The 24,608-nt window shown below is 37.9% G+C and overlaps 1 protein-coding gene and 1 long non-coding RNA gene across 2 annotated transcripts in view; one reads left to right on the top strand and one right to left on the bottom strand.

Moving 5' to 3' along the window:
* C2CD3 (C2 domain containing 3 centriole elongation regulator) overlaps positions 1-24,608 on the bottom strand; it is a 147,454-nt gene that overhangs the window by 110,130 nt on the left and 12,716 nt on the right. Inside the window, 4 exon segments of the mRNA XM_030331170.1 lie at positions 6,817-6,945; positions 7,413-7,545; positions 14,532-14,779; positions 15,572-15,795. Of these exon segments, the coding sequence (XP_030187030.1) occupies positions 6,817-6,945; positions 7,413-7,545; positions 14,532-14,779; positions 15,572-15,795 (734 nt within the window).
* On the top strand, positions 59-23,258 carry LOC115524687. Its single transcript, XR_003972180.1, has 2 exons — positions 59-99; positions 22,532-23,258. It is a non-coding gene; the product is annotated as an uncharacterized LOC115524687 (long non-coding RNA).

The following is a 24,608-nucleotide window of genomic DNA, read 5'->3' as shown; positions in this document are numbered from 1 at the left end:
TGAGCTATTAGCACAGAGCCCAATGCAGGGCTCGAACTTACAAACTGTGGGGTCATGACCCGAGCCAAAGTCGGACGCTCAACTGACTGAGCCACCCAGGTAATGAACCGGTTATTAATAATAAAAGCAATAATATTTAGTAAATACTTAATATGTACCAGGTAACATGCTAAGGATTTATTATTAATTCTTTCAACTTTGCTTCCCATTCATGCTAGTTGCTATAATTTTACCACCCCCTCCTTTTTTTTGAAGTTTATTTAAGTCATCTCTACACTCAAAATGGGCCTCAAACTGAAGACCCCAACACCAAGATTCAAATGCTCTTCCAACTGAGCTAGACAGGTGCCCCATCCTCTTCTTTAATTTCCAAAAAAAAAAAAACAAAAACAAAAACACCAAACCAGCACATAATTACTACCTTCAAGTTAGATCATTTTCCTATAGTTCTTGGAACAAACACATGCTCAATAGATATTTGCTCCTTTCCTCACCTTTTTTTAATCTACAGCAGGGTTTCTCAAACTTAGCACTACTGATATGATGGGTCAGATAATTCTTGGTCATTGGGAGCTGTTCTGTGCATTTTGGATCCCTGAACTCTACTCACCATATCTCTGTAGTACTCCCCCAGTTTGATAATCCAAAATGTGTCCAGACATCACCAAATGTCTCATGGGGCTGGAAGTAGGGGAGAATAGCTCCCCAGTTGAGAACCACTGATCTATAGTAATCTAATAATCTCTCTCAAAGGTGAGAACTCCCTAACTGCCAAAACCCAACTAACAACTTCCCAATCCACATGGCTTCTCTGTAGCACCAGAACACTGTTCCTTTTTGAAGTTCTACTTTTTGGTATCTTACATAGCAATCATTTACTGAGGTTCCCGTCACTCAGTTACTTGCTTTTTTCCCTCCTGCATCACACACCCTTAAAGTTAAGATCTCCACTGTTTAGAATGCAGTCCTCTCCTTTTAATACTTTTTTACAATTAACATTTCTTTGAATGTATTCTACTGTCTATGACCCATTAAACAGGCATGTTGGAGTGGTGAGAGCAGGCATCTTTTGTTTCTGATCTTACAGGAAAAGCATTCAGTGTTTCATTATTAACTATGATGTTGGTTGTGGGCTTGTTGTTCATGGCCTTTGTTATATTGACGTACCTTGCTTCTATGCCCAGTTTGTTGAGAGGTTTCATCATGAATGGGTGTTGAATGTTGTCAAATGCTCTTTCTGCATTTACTGGGATGATCATATGATTTTCACCTTTCATTTTGTTAATACAGCATACCATATTTATTGATCTATGGATGTTGAACCATCCCTGTATCCCTGGAACAAATTCCACTTGATTATGCTGTATAATCCTTTTAATGTACTGTTGAATTCAATTTGCTATTTTGTTGAGAATTTTTGCAACTGTTCATCAGGGATATAAACCTATACTTTTATTTTCTTGTAGTATCCTTGTCTGGCTTTAGTATCAGAGTGCTGCTAGCCTTGTAAAATGAGTTTGGATGTGCTCCCTCCTCTTCTGTGTTTTGGTAGAGTTTGAGAAGGATTGGTACTAGCTCTTTAAATATTTGGTAGAATTCATTAATGGGGCCATCTGGTTCTGGACATTTTTTCTCTTGGGAGGTTTTGGTTTACTCTAAGGTTAGATTTTGTTAATCTCCTTACTGTAATCAGTCTGTTCAAGTTTTCTGTTTCTTTATGATTCAGATTTGGTAGGTTGCATATTTCCAGAAATTTATCCATTTTTTTTTCAAATTTTTATTTAAATTCCAGTTAGTTAACATATAGTGTAATACTGGTTTCAGGAGTAGAATTTAGTCATTCATGGGGCCCTGGGTGGCTCAGTTGGTTAAGGGTCTGATTTCAGCTCAGGTCATGATCTTGTGGTTCGAGCCCCGCGTCAGGCTCTGTGCTGACAGCTCAGAGCCTGGAGCTTGCTTCAGATTTTGTGTCTCCCTCTCTCTGCATCCCCCTCCGCGCCCCCTCATGCTCTGTCTCTCAAAAATGAATAAAAACATTAAAAAAAAAAAAAGAATTTAGTGATTCATCACATATAACACCCAGCTCTCATCATAACAAGTACCTTTTTTAAAAAATATTGTTTAATGCTTATTTATTTTTGAGAGAGACAGAGCATGAGAGCAGGGGAGGGGCAGAGAGAGAGGGAGAAATAGGATCCAAAGCAGACTCCAGACTCTTGAATTGTCAGCACAGACTCTGACGTGGGGCTCGAACCCACAAACCACAAGACCATGACCTGAACTGAAGTCGGACATTTTATTAACTGAATGAGCTACCCAGGCACAAGTGCCCTCCTTAATTAATACCCATAACCTGGAATTTACCCATTTCTTGTAGATCTTCCAATTTGTTGGCATATCGTTTTCATGGTAGTCTCTTATGATTGTATTTCTGTGTCATCAGTCATAAGGAATCATAAGGCATCAGTCTGCTACCAGTTCATGTATTCAAAAACCCCCCAGCTCTTAGTTTCATTGATCTTTTATATTGCCTTAGTAGTCTATTTCATATTCTACTCTGATCTTTGTTTGCTTCCCTCTGCTAACTTTGGGCTTAGATTGTTTTTTCTCTAGTTTTTTGAAGTATAAATTTAGTTATTTTATTTGAGACCTTTCTCATTTTTTATTTTATTTTTTAAAGTTTATTTATTTTGAAAGAGAGAAAGAGAGAGTGCATGAATGCATTAATAGGGAAGAGGCAGAGAGAGTGGGAGAAAATCCCAAGCAAGCTTGGGATTGATCTCATGAACATGAGACTCAGGGCTTCATCTCAAGAAGCATGAGATCATGACCCAATCTGAAATCAAGAGTGAGAGACTCAACCAAATGAGCCACCCAGCCACCCTACTTTGTTTTTTATTTTTTTTTTTTTAAATTTTTTTTTTTTCAACGTTTATTTATTTTTGGGACAGAGAGAGACAGAGCATGAACGGGGGAGGGGCAGAGAGAGAGGGAGACACAGAATCGGAAACAGGCTCCAGGCTCTGAGCCATCAGCCCAGAGCCCGACGCGGGGCTCGAACCCACGGACCGGACCGCGAGATCGTGACCTGGCTGAAGTCGGACGCTTAACCGACTGCGCCACCCAGGCGCCCCCCTACTTTGTTTTTTAATGCACATGTTTATACAATAAACTTTCCTCTTAGATCTGCTTGTGTTTCCAATTTCCTGTCTCAAGTTACTTTGATTTCCCTTTTGATTTCTTTGACTCACTGGTTGTTCAGGAGCCTGTCATTTAAATTCCACATATTTGTAAATTTTCTAGTTTTCTTCTTGAGGTTTTTAGTTTCATACTATTGTGGTCAGAAAAAAATGCCTGATATTTTCATCTCTTTAAATATATTAAGAACTGTTCTGTGGCCCCATATATGATCACAGATCATGTTCCATGTGTGCTGGAAAAAAGTATGTATTTTGCAGCTGTTAGATGGAATGTTCTATATATGTGTATTAGTTCCATCTGGTCTGTGTCATTTAAGTCCAGTATTTCCTTATTGGTTTTCTGTCTGAATGATCTATCCATTGTGGAACATGTGGTATTAAAGTTCTCTGCTATTATTGTATTGCTGTTATTTATCCCTTCAGATTTACTCATATTTGCTTTACATATTGTATCTTCATTTTCCTTGACTTCTTGTATTGAATTCTGTATATTACACAAAACAGTCACCTGCCTTTCCTACCCATTTCAATGGTATTTTCTCATTCATACAATATGTAGGAATTGCTCAGTCTCTGGATCTCTTTCAGAGGGAACTGCTCTGTGCGTAGCTTTACATTCAATGTGTCCATGGGAGAACAGGAGTTCAGAAGCCTCCTATGTCACCATCTTGGTCAATTCTCCGGAGTAGCTGATGTCATTCCAATTCTGATACTGTTTATATGACCTTTCTTTTTTTCTTTCTAGAAGTTTTTAAGATCGTCTCCTTTTACCCAGTATTTTGAAAATTCATGATTGTATATCTTGATGTGTCTTTTTTCAGACCTTATGCTAGATTCTTTTAAAAAAAAGTTTCATTTAGACATAATTCACATAACATATAATTCATTCATTTAAAGTGAGAAGTTCAGTAGTTTTTAGTATATTTACAGATATGAACCATCACCACACTTTAAAAATATTTTCGTCACCTCAAAGAGAAACTATGTATCCATTAGCTATTATGACTTACCCCCCCCATCATACCCAGCCCTAAAAAGCCCCTGAATCTACTTTTTGTTTCTCCAGATTTGTCTATTTTGTATGTTTCATATAAATGGACTCATAAAATATGTTCTCTTTTGTGACAACCTTCTTTCATTCAGCATGTTTTCAAGGTTCATCTAAGCTACAGTATGTTATCGGTACCTTATTCCATTTTCTGGCCAAATAATATTACAATTTATGAATACCCCACTTTTTTCTTCCCTATGTATCATCTCATGAACATTTTTAACTATTATGAATAATGCTGCTATGCAAATTCATGTACATGTTTTTGCATGGACTTATGTTTTCATTTCCCTTGGGTGTATACCTAGGAGCTGAATTGCTGGGTCAATGGTAACTCTACACGTTAACAGTTTGAGGAAGTGATTATTTTCCAAAGTAGCTATACCATTTTACACTGCTGTAAGCAGTGTATGAGGGTTCCCAATTCTCCACATCCTCACCAACACTGACTATCTGACTTTTTGATTCTAGCCATCCCAGAGCATATGAATGGTATCTCACTGTGATTTTGATATGCATTTCTCTGACAACTAATGGTGTTGGCATCTTTTCTTGTGTATATTAGCCATTTCACCATCTTCTTTGGAGAAATTTCTATTAAGATCCTTTGCTCATATTTAAAAAAAGTGTTTTTTAATGTTTGTTTATTTTTGCGAGAGAGAGACAGACAGACAGACAGACAAAAAGAGAGAGAGAAAGAGACCGACTGTGAGTCAAGGAGGGGCAGAGAGAAAGGGAGACACAGAAACTGAAGCAGGCTCCAGGCTCTGAGGTGTCAGAACAGAGCCTGACTCAGGGCTCGAAGCCATGGACTGTGAGATCATGACCTGAGCTGAAGTTGGATGCTTAACTTACTGAACCACCCAGGCACCCTGGGGAGGTGGGGGGGGGGCATATTTTTAACTGAATGATTTGCCCTTTAATTATTAAGTTGTACGAGTTCTTTATATATTCTAGATATAAGTCCTTTATCAGATTTGAAAATATTTTCTCCATTTTGTCGTCTTTTCACTTTCTTAATAATGTTCTTTGAAGCACACTTTTAATTTTCATTAAGTCTGATTTATCTATTTTTTTGTTGCTTGATTTTGATGTCATATTGAAGAAACCTTTTCTGAATCCAAGGTCATAAAGATTTACCTCAATTTTTGTTAAGACCTTTATAGTTTTAGCTCTTCCATTTAGCTATTTCATCTATTTTGAGATTTTTTTTTAAAATATGGCTTGAGATAAAGGTCCAACTTCATTTTTTGGCATGTGGCTAGCCAGTTGTCCCAGTAGCATTTGTTGAAAAGAATATTTCCCACTGACTGAACATCCTGTTGAGTATTAGCTGACCATAAACCCAGGTTTATTTCTAAACTCATTTTTATTCCCTTGATTTATATATCTGCCCTAATGTCAGTACCAAACTGATTTGATTACTACTTCTTTGCACTAAGTTTTAAAATGAGAAGTAGTGTGAATCCTCCCACTTTTTTCTTTTTCAAGACTGTTTTCGCTATTCTGGGTCCCCTGCAATTTCATAGGAAGTTTAGAATCAGGTTGTCAATTTCTACAAAGAAGTCAACTGAAATTCTGAGAAAGACTGCACTGAATCATGAACATGGGAATTTTTTCCACTTATTTAAATTTTTTAAAACTTTTTTTGATAATGTTTTGCAGTTTTCAGAGTTTATGTTTTGCACTTCTCTTGTTAAATTTATTCCTAAGTATTTTATTCTTATCAATGTTATTATAAATGGAATTGTTTCTTAATTTCATTTTTGGATTGTTCATTACAAGGATACAGAAGTATGACTGATTTTGTATATTGATCTTATATTCTGCAATCTTCCTGATTTTATTTTTTTAGTGGATTCTTTAGGATTTTGTACAGATCAGATCGTGTCATCTGTGAATAGAGATAGTTTTACTTCTTCCTTTCCAATTTGTATCCCTTTTACTTTTTTCATGCCTAATTACGTTGGCCACATAGGTAATAAGAGGCACAATAAGACCCTGAATTAAGCTGTATCTGTTTAAAATCTGAGTTCTGAGGGGTGCCTAGGTAGCTCAGTTGGCTGAGTGTCCAACTTCAGCTCAGGTCATGATCTTGCGGTTTATGGGTTTGAGCCCCGTGTCAGGCACTGTGCTGACAGCTTGAAGCCTGGAACCTGTTTTGGATTCTGTGTCTTCCTCTCTCTCTCTGCCATTCCCCGCTTGTGCTCTCTCTTATTCTTTACCAAAAATAAACATTAAAAAATATATATATAAATAGAAAAATAAAATCTGAGTTTTGAAAATTATACCCTAACAGTGGTATTGGGGAGAGAACTGGGAGATAACAATAGAAAGGTGGAAGACCATTCTGTAAGCGAAGCTAAGAATAAAAGGCTAAAGACTGGATTTTTACTTAGTAGGTAATAAGTAGTGATTTTTATTTAGTATGCAAATAATCAAGAGATTGACTTGGAAGTCAATTGACTAAGGAAGTGTTGCTTTCAGAAGATAAATCTGTTAACAATATACACAACGAATTGAAGGAAGAATTTAAAAGGAAGAAAGATAGTTAAAAGCCCTTACCTGCCCAAGAGCAGCTGTATGGCTCTGGTGTCAGCTTTTGTGTCATGTTTCCAAAAGGTACTCTTAGTTGGAGGGAGGAGGTGATCTTCTATGTGGTCTTTAAATTGGTTCTTAGACAAGGCTTTGATTCTATGGTATGGAAAAGTACTTTCTGAGTGGCTAACATAGAGGAGAAATCTAAATCAGAATTAACTGAGCTAAGAGATAGTACATGGAGATGGTTCAATATATAAAATTGAACACACTTTAGACTTAACTACCTTAAATATATATAAAACTTCACAATTTACAAAACCCTTTTCTACCTTAGAATGTAATTTGATTTCTGTCAGAGAAGGAGAAAGTATCCCCATTATACATATAAGCATGCCAGTTTATAGGGAGAAAAGAATTTAGCCATTTACATAAATTAGCAAATGCCAGTGCTAGGTCTAGATGTTGAGTGTCTTAACTCCTTATTTAGGCTTCCTTTCCACCACATTAAGAATTATTTGCTGAGCATTTCTAAGATTATTTAGTCTATAACTTAACAAAAACATACATTAGCAGCAATTAAGAAATGAACTGTTAAGAATCATGTTTACCCTGTAACTTACTGTGTTGAGGCTCTGAGGAAATCTTCCTTCGTGGGAGGATGAATTTCATCCAACAGCATGCTAGTATCTGGGCTCGATTTCATTGCAGAAATCACCATGGCATTACGCAGTTTATTGCCTTGTTCTAACAGAGCTGAAGAGGGCAAAAGCAGAACATGGAAAATCTAAAATCCAATAGTAATACTTGCAATATTTGGCATCTCTCCTTCTATGACCAGACTTAACCTAGTATATTGTAATGGCTTACCCCACTAGCTTGAGAATTGTCTGCCTTCCCCACCAGCTTGAGAATTTCTTGAGGATACTCCCTTTACAAGAAATGTTTACTGAGCTATTATGGGGACTGTTTCAGATGCTCGCATTACAGCAGTAAATGAAGTCTATTCTGGAGGGAGGTCAGTGTGTCTAGGGTCATTATATGGTGGTGGGTCATTATATGAATGCATGGACTCTTCCAACTGGTATTTGTACATAATAAAGTTAATAATGTTTACACATTATTTTTGTATCTAGATATCTTACTGAATTCTATTATTTATAATAATGTCACTATTATCCAAAAAACACTAACTACACCAGCTAAAATTTATAAGCCATAGTGATAATCTATTCCAAATTTATACTTTACGAATGAAGAAAAGAATGCCAAAAAATTCCCATGACTTGTCTAAGATCATACAACAGGTTAATAGAAAAGTCAAGATAGGGGCGCCTGGGTGGCGCAGTGGGTTAAGCGTCCGACTTCAGCCAGGTCACGATCTCGCGGTCCGTGAGTTCGAGCCCCGCGTCGGGCTCTGGGCTGATGGCTCAGAGCCTGGAGCCTGTTTCCGATTCTGTGTCTCCCTCTCTCTCTGCCCCTCCCCCGTTCATGCTCTGTCTCTCTCTGTCCCAAAAATAAATAAACGCTGAAAAAAAAAAAAAAAAAAAAAGAAAAGTCAAGATGAAGGCTTCAGAGTTTCTGATAAGAAAAATTTACCTAAGTGGGGCGCCTGGTGGCTCAGTCGGTGAAGTACCTGACTTCAGCTCAGGTCATGATTGTGTGGTTTGTGAGTTTGAGACCCACATTGGGCTGTCTGCTGTCAGCACAGATTCTGGTTCAGATCCTCTACCCCTCCCCCACTCACCCCATCTCTCTCAAAAATAAAATAAACATTAAAAAAAAAAAAAAAGAAAAACCTACCTAAGTAAATTTACTATCCTTAGGCAACAACAACAATAATAGCAATGATAATTTACTGAACTCTTAACCATGTGCTGGGCACTACTCTACATATATTATATATTAACTCATTTAATCCTCCTAAGAATTCTCTGAGATAGGTACTATTATTTTCTTCATTTTACAGATGAAGAAAATTGAGGCACAGAAGATAAGTAACTTGCCCAAGTTATACACACAGTATAACCAGTATGACTTCACATCCTATGATTTTTATTTTTTATTATTATTTTTTTTAAGATTTTATGTTTTTAAATAATTTCCACACCCAACATGGCGCTCAGACTCAGAACCCTGGGATCAAGAGTTGCACACTCCACCAACTGAGCTGGACAGGCGCGCCTACATCCTATGATTTTAATTACTATACTAGATATGACCCTACTTTAGTCCTTAGACATCTTTTTAAATTTTTTTTTTTCAACGTTTATTTATTTTTGGGACAGAGAGAGACAGAGCATGAACGGGGGAGGGGCAGAGAGAGAGGGAGACACAGAATCGGAAACAGGCTCCAGGCTCCGAGCCATCAGCCCAGAGCCTGACGCGGGGCTCGAACTCACGGACCGCGAGATCGTGACCTGGCTGAAGTCCGACGCTTAACCGACTGCGCCACCCAGGCGCCCCTAAACATCTTTTTAAAGCTTAGGACCAGTGGCATTATTCCAAGGAACAGTGGAAAGTATTATGTTCTTGAGGTTCCAGAGATGCTTTGGAGGTTAACTGAGACTAGACACCAAGTGCCCATCTCTCTTAGTCTAGAGTTTTAAAGCTTCCAAAAAGAAAGAAGATATGGTAGTCAGGCCAAGGGGGGGAAAAAAGATCTATAAACATCTAACATTTGTTAGTATAAAGAATTCAAAATATAGCTTAAAAAGTAAAAAAAAACAAAACCAAACCCGAAATATCATATGTTCAATGAAAACACAACTAAACTAAAAGAAAATAAAGATCGACCATTCAGAATTCTAAGATAATTCCCCCCAGGATTCCCAACTCTGGTGTACACATATCTTCTCTCTGATTCAAACATTCATCTAAGTGCTGTGAAGAGATTTTGTAATTATGTTCCAAATCAGTCAACCTTAAGATAGAGAGATCTTCTTGGTTGCCCAAACCTTTTTTTTTTTTTTTTTTGTCTTGTTTATTTTTGAGAGAGAGAGAAAGAGACAGAGCACAAGCAGGGGAGAGGCAGAGGGAGAGGGAGACACAGAATCTGAAGCAGGCTCCAGGTTCTGAGCTGTCACCCCAGAGTCCAACGTGGGGCTCAAACCTACAAGCCGAGAGATCGTGACCTGGGCCAAAGTCAGATGCTCAACTGACTGAGTCACCCAGGAGCCCCTGCCCAAACCTTTTAAAAGCAGAGTTTTCCCTGCCTTTTTGCAGGTTATGATGTCCGAGATTTGAAGCAGGAGAAAGACTTAATGTATCCTTGCTGACTTTAAGGTGGAGGGAGCCAAAGGTCAAGAAATGTAGGCAGCCTCTAATATGCCCATTAATGTCACTACCCAGGAATACTTATCGTTAATATTGTGATATATTTCTTATAGTTTTTAAAATTATATACACACACACACGTATTTATATATTTCCTCTTTTGTAAACATACGTATACTGTTTTGAAATTGCTTTTCACTTAATATACATTAACATTTTTAATGTAAATAATGGTAGCACAATAATTGTTCAGTATTGTTGTTTTTTTTTTTTTAAATTTCTTTAACACTCAGCCAAAAAAAATGATTGTCTTGTTTATTCAATGGGAAAGGGTAAGGAAAACATGGACTTGCTGGCATTGGAAATTTGGCTAAAGATTGCTATGTGACAGAAAATTCTTCTTTTAGTTTCTAGTTGGTACTTGGCTTTACTCAGTACAGTTTAAAGTTCTTCAATGAGGTGGGCACACTCAAATGTACTATGAATAAAGTGGATAATAACAAGCAGTGTTGATAGTAAACTTCAATTGATTTCAGGGCCATGTAGAAAAATAGTTTTTCTACTGATACCCAAAATGTTTCTGGAGAAATAATAGCCTTGGTACTTTGTGATCTAACCATACCCAACTATTTTCAATTCCATAAATACAATACTTCATGTTCTCAAAGCTCTGGGTATTTAATTTCATCAAAGAATTTGTCATACAGTATTATAATTGTCTATCTCACCCAATCAACTTTGAGACCAGGGATTGGCTCTTGCTGATTTTTATATTCTCAGTGTCTGATACAGTGCCTAGTATATATCAGGCATTTGATAAAACGTTTTAATAAATACTTCCACTGTTGTTTATATCATACGTAATTGTACTACATCTGCTTTGGAGTCTGTTTCCTTTATTAGACTGAATTCCTTAAGGTCAAAGACTATACATTATTTATCATTGTACCCCCAATACTCAAAACAATGATTGATCTAAAACAATCACTCAAAAGATACTTGGAGTCTGCTTGGGATTCTCTTTCTTCCTCTCTCTCTGTCTGCCCCTCTCTTGCTTGTGCGCACAGACGTGTACTCTCAGAATAAATAAACTCAAAAAAAAAAAAAAAAGTTTTTATCCCTGTTAAATAAAAATTCCTCAGAGAATGGAATAATTTAAAAGTGACTTAATCAGTAATTTATATCTAAATGGGAATAGGTACTTAAGATATTTTCCAAAAGCAGGTTTTAAAAAGGAAATAAACCTTGAGGAAAACAAGTAGGACAAGTCTGAGCACAGATGGTCCATTTATTGGCCTCCATGTGGTTTCATTGTTGAAACAGCCATTCTTGGAAAAGCTTTTCTAAAGTCAAAGACATGGCAACTAAAAAACATCTGATCTCCCCTTCTCAAGGGGAAGCTGGTACCTACATTATAAGAGCTGTCATGGCATCCTTCTGCACCTCAACTCAGTAATCATTTCCTAAATAAAAAAAGGCATTCAAGTGAGTTTAGGACAAATGTTTCCCTTGTTTATTTTCCACATGCCATGTGCACAGCCCCTGCTAAACTCAGGGAGATGTACAGCTTCTGGTTTTTGTTCTGACTCCTTGCTATCTATTCTAAACACAACTCTCATAAGAAGGATGTGCAGTTCATGTTTCATAAATACTAGCCAGTTCACCAATTCAGCTCTATACCTCTTTTCTGGTGTCATGTCAGTATAATAAAGACCAGGAAGACATTTACATTTACAGTATTTGTTACATCCCTCTCAGAATCCCAGCTCTAGACCTACTTTAGACTAGAGTGGGCCACTTAACCTTAGTTCTCCAGAATCTTGTGGTTGGAAGGGGCCTTAAAACATCCTATGTGTCCACTTGAAAATTCAATACAATCTGAAGAAGTCCCATCAGAAGGTGAACTAGCTCATGCTTGACCATTTCCAGTGATAGAGAATTCACTGCCTCTTGAAACTGTCCTTTCCTATTGTGTGTAGGTCATACTATTTTTTGTGTGTGTGTGTGATGTTTAATTTTAAGAGAGAGAGACAGACAGAGTGTGAGAGGGAGAGGGGCAGAGAGAGAAGGAGACACAGATCCAAAGCAGGCTCCTGGCTCTGAGCTATCAGTACAGAGCTCAACATGAGGCTTGAGCTCATGAACCGTGAGATCATGACCTGAGCCAAAGTCAGACGCCCAACCGACTGAGCCACCCAGGCGCCCCTGTACAGGTCATACTATTAACTCAGGCTGAGTCACAATCTGTCTTGTTTCATCTTTAAGACAACTGATCCTCATTAAATCTCATGGAAGAGACTACACATTGGCAGTCCATGTGCTGTACCTGTCATATTTTGCTTGGCTTGGACAGTAGAGCAGAAAGGTCTTTTTTTTTTTCTTCATTTTTTCAATGTTTATTTATTTTTGAGAGAGTGAGACAGAGCATGAGTGGGGAGGGGCACAGAGAGAGGGAAACAGAAGCAGAAGCCAGTTCCAGGTTCTGAGCTGTCAGCACAGAGACCGATGCTGGGCTCGAATCCATGAACTGTGAGATCATGACCTGAGCCAATGTCAGACGCTTAACCAACTGAGCCACCCAGGCACCCCAGAAAAGTCTTGATTTAAGGAAAAATGAAAAAAAAGGCAGGCCTAGGTAAACAATGAACCTACAGTAGGATAAAGCAGAGGACCTTGCCTTAGAGTCTAAAGGCAATAATGAACTAGAGCTGAGGAGCAGCTGCCCCCTTTGACAGGACAGGAACTCCATAATTCTGAGCCTGTGTTTTCATTTTTAAATGGGAATAACAATCCCTACCTCACTTGGTTTTTGTAAGATTATGTGGATAAGGTACTTGGCATAGTACCTAGCACATAATGAATGCTCAATAAATGATAGCTGTTTTTGTGAGGCTAAATAGCTCTTGGTGGTCCCTTCCTCAACCTAGTTACTCTCTTTAGAAGGAACTCATCTTTAGATCTTTACTCTCATGTTACTTTTTTAATGAGGCCTTCCTTTGCCAACCTATGTAAAACTAAAATCCCCTTCTCTCATCTGCCTTCCTTTGTTTTTTTCCCATTGCCATTATCATCATCTAACACTACATACTTACCTATTTACCTGATTTATCATTGGTCTTTCCATCTAGAATACAAGGTCCATGATGCAGAATTTTGTTTTTGTTTTAATTTAAATCGCTGTATTCTGACATGTAGAAGAATGCCAGACATATGATAGGTACTAAGTAAGTAACTGCTTAATGAGCAAAAAATATCTTTCTCCAAGTCTGGTGACTATACAAAATATTCCAGGTGTGAGCTGACAGGTGCAGATAGTATAGTATAGTATATTGGGATAATTCATTCTTGTTAATGTAGCCTAGGATTGCACTGAAGATTAACATTAATAGATTATAATCAGAGTATATATATATTTTTTTTAATTTTTTTTTTTTTAATGTTTATTTATTTTTGAGACAGAGAGAGACAGAGCATGAACGGGGGAGGAGCAGAGAGAGAGGGAGACACAGAATTGGAAGCAGTCTCCAGGCTCCGAGCCATCAGCCCAGAGACCGACGTGGGGCTCGAACTCACGGACCGTGAGATCGTGACCTGAGCTGAAGTCGGACGCTCAACCGACTGAGCCACCCAGGCGCCCCAATAATCAGAGTATATTTTTTAAAATAGGGGATCACAGACATTTCAGTTGAAAAAATATGAATGAAATATCTTTCTTCATGAAAAAAATACCCTGACTAATGTAAATTATGTATCCAAATAGTTATTTTAAAGACTTTTCTACTAATGCTGCAGACATTCTACTTTGGAAATTTACTTGTGAGCATGGAAACAAATTCCTGTCATGCTACTAATGTTACAGAGATATATGGTTGAAGCATTACATTGTAATGTAAGGACCTCAGTTGCTTTTATAATACCACTCCCAAATAATCCTATTTGGACTTTTAAATTTCAATTTAAGCCCTTATATAGGTAAACTGACTTTCTTCTACTTCTGTTTGGCTGCAAGTCATATTCAATTCCCAGGTTTAAGATTAGCAGTTGTTGTGCACTGAATATTTCCACTGAGACCAACAATTTTCAGAATGTGAGACAGATTTAGTACTAGCCTCTCCACAGTGGTACAATACTGCTGATGAGACAAAAAGCATATTTGCTTTAAATTATTTGTGGAAAAATAAGGAATAATATGATATGATAAATGCTTTCCCCCCATATCCAGGTTCATTTTAAATGGCTCCTTCCCTAAACCTACAGTTGTAAGCACCAATAATTATTTAGAAGTAACTTACTGGTTTAATGGAGCTGCCTTTAAATGATGAGAGATTCTGAATGTCAGTGAGATTACTCACTTTTATTTGGCTATTTAGTTCAAGCAGAAGTCTTGGTTCTCTTTGAAGACTGACTAACAGGCAGAGTAATTCTAATAAATATAGCTTAGTCTTTGTTCATAAATACATACATACCTGAAAGAAGGTCCTTGGTAGGGGGGTTGTTTGAAGAAACAATGCATGAGTCACTGTGACTCTTGGCCACTGTCGTAATTTGAGGCTGGAATTCAGAACTGTTAAGAAGGGACATCTGCTTCCGTGGGGCTCTGCCTTTCAGAGTCATACACTCTAAACTCTGTCCTGAATTAAGATGGTGTTGTAGTCCAAAGGAAGAATCCTTTATGGTATCAGAGTTCTCTGCAAAGTACAAGTGGTCCTTTCCCCTGTTTTAAAATAAAGGAGAATTTTAGCAATATATTACCCATTATGGTAACATTTCACTTTGTCGGAGACAGAAAGTGCATGAGTGGTTTATAGCAGTGTAGTTTAGACTTCGTAAATTCATTTTTGATCTCCCAAATGAAATAAATAATACATGCTTCACCTACAGTTGTATGGTTGCGGCTCAAGTGAGACAATGAAATAAAGAGCTCAGGACAGAGCCAGACACAAAACAAATGCCTCGTAATTATTTAAAAGACAAATCTATTTCGGGGCGCCTGGGTGGCTCAGCTGGTTGAGCATCTGACTCTTGATTTTGGCTCAGGTCATGATCCCAGGGTCGTGGGATCAAGCCCCACATTGGGCTCTGCAATGAAGCATGGAGTCTGCTTGGGATTCTGTCTCTCTCCCCACCTCTGCCCCTCTACCCCACTCATGCTCACTATCTCTCTTAAATTAGAAAATAAAAAAATCTATTTCTCTTACTCCATTCTGTTTCACGAAATACCACCCTTTCCCTCCTTTCCCTCATGGACATCTATCATGGCATCTGTGTATGACTTAATCTTACTTATTTATCTGTACATTGGTCTCCCTAATAGATTGTGAGCAATCCTCAAAGATAAGAATTGTCTCATTAATTTCTATGCCTAGTAATTGGTACTGGCCTAGGCACACAGTAGGTACTTCATATTTATTTGCTGAATGAATGACTACATTCAGTCTTTAATCCAAACACAAATAAAAGAAATGATCAGTACAGTGGGAGTTAGCTGACAGACTGTGGTAATTACCTCGGAGTGGTTGATCTACTACTGTTAGCTGTTAACTCTTTTCCGTCCATTTTGGTGGTAGGTATCCTACGAGGCCTTGATGGAACCAGAAACTGAGTATTGTTGGGTTCAGTATATTCTCTGAATTCCTGCTCAGATAAAACCACATTTTCTGTCATGTCAGTGGTAGGAAGAGGATTGTAGCTGTCATAAGTTTCTGACAGAGGCTCCAGAGCAAGTGAGACCTGAAAGAGACATGTAATATATCATAAATTTTCTTTGGTATTGACTAATTTTAAGACTCCCTGATTAATATGGCCCCCACTCCTTATAGGATCAAGTTCAAATTCCTGCCTACCTCAGAAGCCTTACCTCTCACTTTCCTCCCCTCATCCATCCCTCTCTCCCAGATATAGCAATTATTTAGGGTTCTCTAAATGTACCTTATGTTTCATTCCCTTATGTCTTTGTATATGCAATTTCTTGCAATATTACTTTCTCTGTGAAAACTTTTTTGTGTCTAGATAGAAATGTCATGGCCGTTTCCTTCATGTTTCCACTTATTCTTTATCTATCCATCAATATAAGCCCCATTCATTGAACTTACTACAGGCCATAAGGTGTGCTAAGTTTGTCACACCGAGAAGCTCATGTAATGAATGATATAACTCTGTCAGGAAAGTATACTGTTCTATTTGAAGGAAAAAAAAAAAAAAGCAGAGGCTTACAGGAGGTATTTTGTAACTTTTATTTCATTCATTATCCTGATTAGATTCTGAATTCCTTGAAGGCATGGACTTGTTCTTTTCATTTTTGTCTGGACTGAATAGCATAAGACACACTTAGTGTGCAAGTCTATTATGCCTAACAATGTCTAATTATTATGTCTGATGAATAAAAGAATAGTAACACCTTCCACATCCCTATTGTTGGTTATTTGAGAAAAATAAGACCTTAATTCTATGCTGGAGATTAGGCAGGGGGAAGAGGGAAAAACACTAACATGAAAAGTAATCACTTGAAGTTTCTTTTATCATCTCATTCCTGTGAGTTCAGGTTCTCTATTAAATGGCTCTCCAGCCCCTGAAAAGCCTAATGGAGGAACAGAGTCTAAAACATACAGCCTAAAGCAAAACTTTAGGAAAGAAATGGAAGAATATACCACAAAATAAAAGAATGATGTTGAAAGTTCAGTTCCAATGACAGAGAAAGCAGAAGGAATTGTTCGAGCAGCCAGAGTTAAATAATGATAAATGGCCTAACACAATAAGGGAAGGTTGCAGTTAGATTATTTTAAGATGTCTCTGGAAAGGTCAATGGAATAATTTGTGCAGAGAAACTGCAAAGGCACAGACTCAATAAAATACACCTGGCTCCTGATGAGGAGAATTCTTTTCATGAACCAGGTAACATAAAGTCTTTTAAATCTGTTCACCATCAAGATTTTCTACAAAGACAAATGACAGGAATGCAGTAGGATAAATACTCTGTGCAGTGATCACTGTAATAGCATCACATAAAATCCTGGCTGCCCAAATGTAAATGTCAGAAAGCGTTCCCTTACCATTCATCATTTCCCAAAAGGCTGCCACTGTATTTTAGAAACAAAGAAGACACTGAGAATAAAGGCGATGTCCCTGGCCTTAACCATGACTTGCTATCTGGCACTGAGCTTTGCTTTTTCTCTAAGCAGATCTGAGCCAATCACAAAACAGCTCATAGGCCTATACTACCAGTGGCTCTTAAAGAAAGAAGAAAGTCCAGGTACCTGCTATGCCAATCTTATAATTAAAACATGTGCTAACCTAACTTCTCTGTTCAAGAAATATTTTTGGTACTAGCTCAATGCCAGGCTGTGTTCTACCTGTCTAAGGCAAAGAGATGAATAAAATATGGAACCTGACCCACAGAGGACCATGGTATTTTATAGGGGAACTTAAAAAAAAAGTAATTTTAATATAAGATGGTGAGCTCTGAGATAGGGATATATACTGGATGGTATGAGAAAGAGAGGTCTGAGCTTGGGGAAGAGGTGAGGAAGGAGTGCCAGGGATGGTTTCCAGAAGTGAAATGTAAACATCTGGATTTAGAATTTTATTTATTAAAAAAAAATTTTTTTAACATTTATTTATTTTTGAGACAGAGAGAGACAGAGCATGAACGGGGGAGGGTCAGAGAGAGGGAGACACAGAATCTGAAACAGGCTCCAGGCTCTGAGTTGTCAGCACAGAGCCCGACGCGGGGCTCGAACTCACGGACCGCGAGATCATGACCTGAGCCGAAGTCGGCCGCTTAACAGACTAAGCCACCCAGCTGCCCCCTGAATTTAGAATTTTGTATAGGAATGATACAGATAAGGCTGAGGGAGGTTGAGGCACAACATTCCAGGTAGAGGGAAGAGCATGAGTCAAGCTTTAGAGGTATAAAATGTGTCAGCAATTCCTACAAATCCAAGAGATTGCCACTCTTAACTCCTCTGCTTCCATATAATGTACCCAATACACTCCTACATTCACCTCCTAGATTAGCATTCCTGTCCACCTCAGTCATACTCCTCCTCAATCACGGTTCATCCTTGTGTTCACTCCTCTGCCAATCCCCTCACAGAGCCCTGTAGGATTTCTATTTCATACAAACTTCCTTACCACTTCAACTGAACATTCCCTTTTTTTAAAAATGCCCCAATTTCTCTGAAGTCTTCTCCAATGGAAACTACTGCTTTTACTAGCTGGGATGAGGGAAGTTGACTTATTCCGTTCTGGTACCATCCCCAGACCATCATTCTGTCACCTAAATATATCACATCTCTTCAGAAGCCCATGCCACCTACAAATACCATAAGTCTACCATAAAAGTCTCACACCCATAACAGAGCAACCCTAGGGACATTCATCAGTCTTCTCTCAATGACTCAAGGCTGTCTTTAACACTAAGCTGCCCACGATGATCTACTACAACATCAGCATCAGTGACAGCCTATTAGTATGCCTATTTTTCAGACCTATGCTGGTCAACACAGCACTTAAAAATTTTTTTTTAAATTATGTAACCATGCTTTACAATACCAGATTTTGTGTAAAATTTAGTAATTCTGGCTTCTCTTGGAAAATCAGAAAATCCAACAATGCTGGGTCTCCATTCCAATGTGGCAAAAATTAGATGAAGTAGACTAGTGGCTTTAATCAGGGTACATGCTCCAATTTGAAAAGTCCCCAGCCATATTTCAATGAGGCAGACTGATAACTATTGTTCATCATCACATTTGGTCTGTGGGGGCTTTTAAAAATTTTACTTTCTTACAATAAAATGGACATTTTTGTGTGTAAATACACTCCTATAAATTTTAACCTATGAATAGATGCATGTAACCACCACCACAATCGAGATAGAGAACACTTCCATCATCTCAAAAAGCTCCCTGAAGCTATCCCTCTGTAGTCACACGCTCCCTTCACCCCTAATCCCTAGCAACAGCTGATCTATTCTCGACTATTATGGTTCTGGCTTTTTGAGAATGTCATATAAATGGAAAACATATGGTATGTAACCTTTTGAGACAGGCTTCTTTCACTCAGAGTAATGCCTCTCAGGTTCCTCTATGTCGTGTGTGTATCAATAGTTCATACCTTTTTTACAGACTTAGTAGTATTCTATTATTAATGTGGCTTGTCACACTGGTTGATTTTCAAAAACTGAGACAGTCTTGCATTCCTGGGATAGACCCCACCTGGACATGGTCTTATTATCCTTTTTATATAGTGCTGGACCCAACTCGCTAATATTTTCTTGAGGATTTTTAGGTTTATTTTTAGGTCTAGATCTTAAACTGTCCTTCTCTAGTTTTGCTATCAAGGTGGTGCAAGACTCATAAAATAAACTGAAAAGTATTTTCTCCTATTTTCTGGAAAAGATTGTGCAAAATTGGTACACTTCCTCCCACCCCCACCCCCCTTCCTTTCTTTATTTGGACAGACAGAATCCCAAGCAAGTTCCAGGCCAGCAGCACAGAGCCCAATGCAAGACTTGAACTCATGAACTGTGATATATCATGACCTGAGCCGAGATCAAGAGTTGGATGCTTAACTGATGGTGCCACCCAGGTGCCCCTTCCATTTTTTTTTAAATGTTTGGAAGAATTTGCCAGTAAAATTAACTTGGCCTGGAAGGGTTTTTTTGTAAAAGGGTTTAAAATGCAAAAGCAATTTAATAGTTACAGGTCTATTCAGGTTATGTATTTCTTTTTTTATTTGAGAGAGAGAGAGAGAGAGAGCATGCACACACACACATGGTGGGGGGGGGGGCAAAGGGAGAGAGAGAATCTTTAACAGGCCTCATGCTCAGCACAGAGCCCAATGTGGGACTCACTCCCACAACCCTGGGATCATGACCTGAGCTGAAATCAAGACTCAGAGCTCAACCAACTGAGCCACACAGGTGCCCCAGGTATTTCATTTTGAGTGATTTTTGGTAGTTTGTGGTTTTCGAAGAATTCATGTAAATTGTCAAATTTAGGTGTATAGAGTTTATACTATTCCTGTACCATCTCTGGGTTCTGTAGACTATGGTCTTTCTTACAGCAGAATCAAGAGGAAAGTGAAATATTTCTCCTGTCCCAGAGAGAATTAGAGACCCATGATTTTCAAAAGAAATGTGAGAAGGCATATTTCTGTGTGGAAGAGAATATTCCTAATGATAAAATAAGGCAAAAAAAAAAAAAAACCCCACAAAAAGTGACTGTTAGGGGGTAAAATGTGACTGTCAAAAGACAGCATTATGAAACAACCTATAGTAGAATTATAATTAGTATGTAAAAAAGATGCAGGACAAAAATGGAATAAACAGAAAAGTACTGATTTTAAATAAGGTTTGTTTTTAAAATGCAAATAAAATAAGTGATACTCCTATGACGTGAAATTATGTATTAAGATAAGAACTTTAAGGTATCAAAGTCTCAGGGTGCTTGGGTGGATCAGTCAGTTAAGCATCTGGCTCTTGATTTCGACTCAGGTCACGATCTCAGGATCGTGGGATTGAGCCCAGCATCGAGTTCCTCACGGAGCGTGGAGCCTGCTTGGGATTCTCTGCACCACCCCCATCCCTCTCCCCCACTCGTGCTCTCTCTATCCTTAAAATAAAAATAAATTTTAAAAAAGAATGTCTTAGTAATAATATCCTAACTTCAAAAATTATTGTGCTAAGATTCTGCCCTTGATTGGAAACACTCATGTTTGTAAACAGTTATTTTGTTGTTAAACTGAAGAAAAACTAAATTTTATTCTTAAATGGTTTAAAAAAATCAATGCTGTAGTGTCCACCAAATGTAAAATGTCTGATATTTTTAGTCAGATCAAAGGAACTGATTTCAAAATGAAAGAATTTATAATTTACTTGTTCTTCAATTACAATGTAAAAGAATCATACGTATGTATATATTATGCTACCTGCCTATATAATAAATTATGTGAATGTGGTCTTGCTCAAAATATCTTATTGTACTGTACTTAACTTTATTCTAGTGATAAGATGATAAAATGCGTACATGATGACATTAAGTTTGATGAACAACATAAGCATTGTGACATGGAGATCGGCTACTACTGATCTTCTGAGGATAAGTCAGAAGGAGGATCACATGCTTCCCAACTACACTAAAACCACCGAAAGAGAAATTGCGGATAGGGGAGACTACTGTACTTTGTTGTTGTGGCATGAAACTTGCTCAGTAATTTTGGTTAGATCAACAATCAATGTTTATAGTATAACTGAGTGGGCAGGTTGGGAGATGGGGAGGTAGAAGGATGTGGGATTGAGCTAAATTTGCATCTTCTGTATTAGGAAGTCAGAAGACAGTGCCTGAAAACTGAGAGGGTGGGGGAGGAGATGAAGATGTGACATAAATATAAGCATATTATTTGGAACTATAGAGGTAAATACCATAAGAATCAGGGGCAGGAGTTGAAAGTAGTTGCCTCTGGGAAAAGTATGGGTCTATGTGAGGGACTCATTTTTGTAACAGTGTTATTTGACTCTTTATGTGAAGGTAAAATATTAATTTAAAAATGACTTTTAAAACTGAGTATCAGGGGCACCTGGGTGGCTCAGTCGATTGAGCATCAGACTTCGACTCAGGTCATGATCTCATGGTTTGTGAATTCAAGCCCTGCATCAGGCTCTATGCTAACAGCTCAGAGCCTGGAGCCTGCTTTGGATTCTGTGTCTCCCTCTCTCTCTGCCCCTCCCCTGATCACGTTCTGTCTCTCTCTCTCTCTCTCAAAAATAAATAAATATTAAAAAACTTTTTAAAAAATGAGTATGCAGTGAGTGATGGGAGTTCTTGTCATATCACTGCTTTGCTGGTCCCCAAAACAGTCTTAAAACTTTTTTTTTTTTTCAACGTTTATTTATTTTTGGGACAGAGAGAGACAGAGCATGAACGGGGGAGGGGCAGAGAGAGAGGGAGACACAGAATCGGAAACAGGCTCCAGGCTCTGAGCCATCAGCCCAGAGCCCGACGCGGGGCTCGAACTCACGGACCGCGAGATCGTGACCGGGCTGAAGTCGGACGCTTAACGACTGCGCCACCCAGGCGCCCCCCCAAAACAGTCTTGAATTGACTACATATGGAATCCCTCTTTAAAGCTGAACCATAAGATACACTGATTACTTTTTCTTTCCTGTGAAGGAGCCAGAGAATTAATATTTTAGGCTTTGCATGCCATAGAGTTTCTGTCATAATTACAGTAGTGCCTCCTTATCCACGGGGGATATGTTCCAAGATCCCCAGTGGATGCCTTGAACTGCACATAGTACTGAACCTATACATATGTTTTTTTCTTATATACTTACATAACTATGACAAAGTTTAACTTAAAAATTAGGTACAGTAAGAGATTTACAATAGCTAATAATAAAATAAAATAAATTATGTGAATGTGGTCTTGCTCAAAATATCTTATTGTACTGTATTTACCTTTATTCTAGTGATAAGATGATAAAATGCACACGTGATGACATTAAGTGTGGTGAACAATCTAAGCATTGTGACATGGCGATAGGCTGATACTGACTTCTGAGGATAAGTCAGAAGGAGGATCATCGGCTTCCCAACTACATCAAAATCACCAAAAAAGAAACTGCAGATGTGGGCGGGGGGACTATTCTACATTGCTGTTACAGCGTGGAAGGTGCAACAGACCACACGCAAATAAGTGAGTATGGCTGTGTTCTAATAAAATTATCTACAAATATAGGTGGTGAGTGAGTCAGACTTGCCTTGGGGGTTATATAGCCTGTGAATCCCTGAAGAAGATAATGGCCCAAAAGCCTATGAAAAAATACTCAATATATTAATCATCAGGAAATACAAACTAAAACCATAGTGAGATATCAGTACCTACTCAGAACACTAGAATGACAAAAATTAAAAAGACTATCCAAACCAAGTAATGGCAAGGACGTGGAGCAACTACATACCAAGTAGATGTTTATACGGAGAATGTTTATATACTACTGATGGGAATGTAAAGTTATGCAACCACTTTGGAAATGGTCTGGTAGTTTCTTAAAAAGTTAACCATGACTCAGCAATTCCATTTTTGGGTATTTTCCGAAGAAAATAAAAACACGTGTCCACACAAAGAGTTGCTTTATTCATAACAAGCAAAAAGTAGTAAAAAAAATAAAAATAAAAACAAAACAAAACAAAAAACAAACAAAAAAAGAAAACCCAAATGTCCACCAACTGGTAAATACATTAAAAAAAACAAAACAAAACCACAACTGTGAAATTATCAATGCAATAGAACATACCTCTGCAAAAGGGAACTACTGATATACAAAACAATACGGATGAATCTCTAAAACTGGCTCCTTTTACTTACTCTATTAATATTTCTTAGTCTGGGGGCACCTGGGTAGCTCAGTCAGTTAAGCTTTGGACTCTTGATTTCAGCTCAGGTCAAGCCCCACATTGGGCTCTGTGCTGACAGTGAGGAGCCTGCTTGGGATTCTCTCTCCCTCTCTCTCTACCTCTCCCCTGCTTGCGTTCTTTCTCGCTCTCTCAAAATAAATAAACGTAAAAAAAAAAATTCTTAGCCTGGGTGAGGAGACAATGGGCATTCCACTATATGTTGTTTTTATATTTTATACATATAAGATATTGTTTTGCATATCTCTAAGAAAAACAAAAAAAAGTTAACAAAATATATAGTGCCTAACATATGGTAGATAGGCATACAATAAATGCTGATGAGAAAACTATCAGAATGAACTTCTTCAATTTTGTCTATTTCAAAATGTTCTTCCTCTTTTCCTACTGGTTTTAATTCCTCTATTCCCAACGTAACCCTATTAGCTGAGTTCATGATAAAAACTCATTCCCATTTAATTCTCTTCATGACCTTCATGATACTGGCTCAGTTATCCTCTTCAATTTCTTTCTTCACTTGCTTCTCTTTGGTCTACAAACAAATCATGCTCTAAAAAGGGGCCAGCAAGTGTATTCCGTAAAGGGGCAGAGAATAAATATTTTAGGCTTTATTTATTGGATGTTAGTTTTCAAATAACCATTTTAAAAATGCAAAAACCACGTTCAGTTAGAAGGCCAGATATGGAACACCAGGCAAAGTGCATCAACCCCTGTTCTAAAACAGTAATGATCAAACTTCTGAATTCTGCTACCCACAGTTAGTGTCCTCTCAAATTCAAATAAATATGCCATGTCCCCATCACATGCCTAAACACCATGTTAAGTGTTTCCAAATTTTTTAAATCTCAATCCCTGCAACAATGCTGTGAGGGAAATGTTTTAGTATATTCAATTTATAAAATAGGATACAGAAGCTCAGAGAGGACAAGTGAACACCAGAATTGCTTTTTAACCAATTTCTCATGCCCAACTCTAGTGCTATTTCCACTAGATCACACTACCTCTCCCTCTTTTCATTGACATTTACTTGGGAAACAGAAATCTCTAATTGCTACTTATTTCCTTATTCCATAATCTTTTAAAATCTGACTTCTGTCTGTAAAGCTCTATACAATTTTCCAAAAATTCCAA

The sequence above is a fragment of the Lynx canadensis genome, chromosome D1, assembly GCF_007474595.2.
Source record: "Lynx canadensis isolate LIC74 chromosome D1, mLynCan4.pri.v2, whole genome shotgun sequence".
NCBI lineage: Eukaryota > Metazoa > Chordata > Mammalia > Carnivora > Felidae > Lynx > Lynx canadensis.
This window is presented reverse-complemented; position numbering and strand designations above follow the sequence as displayed.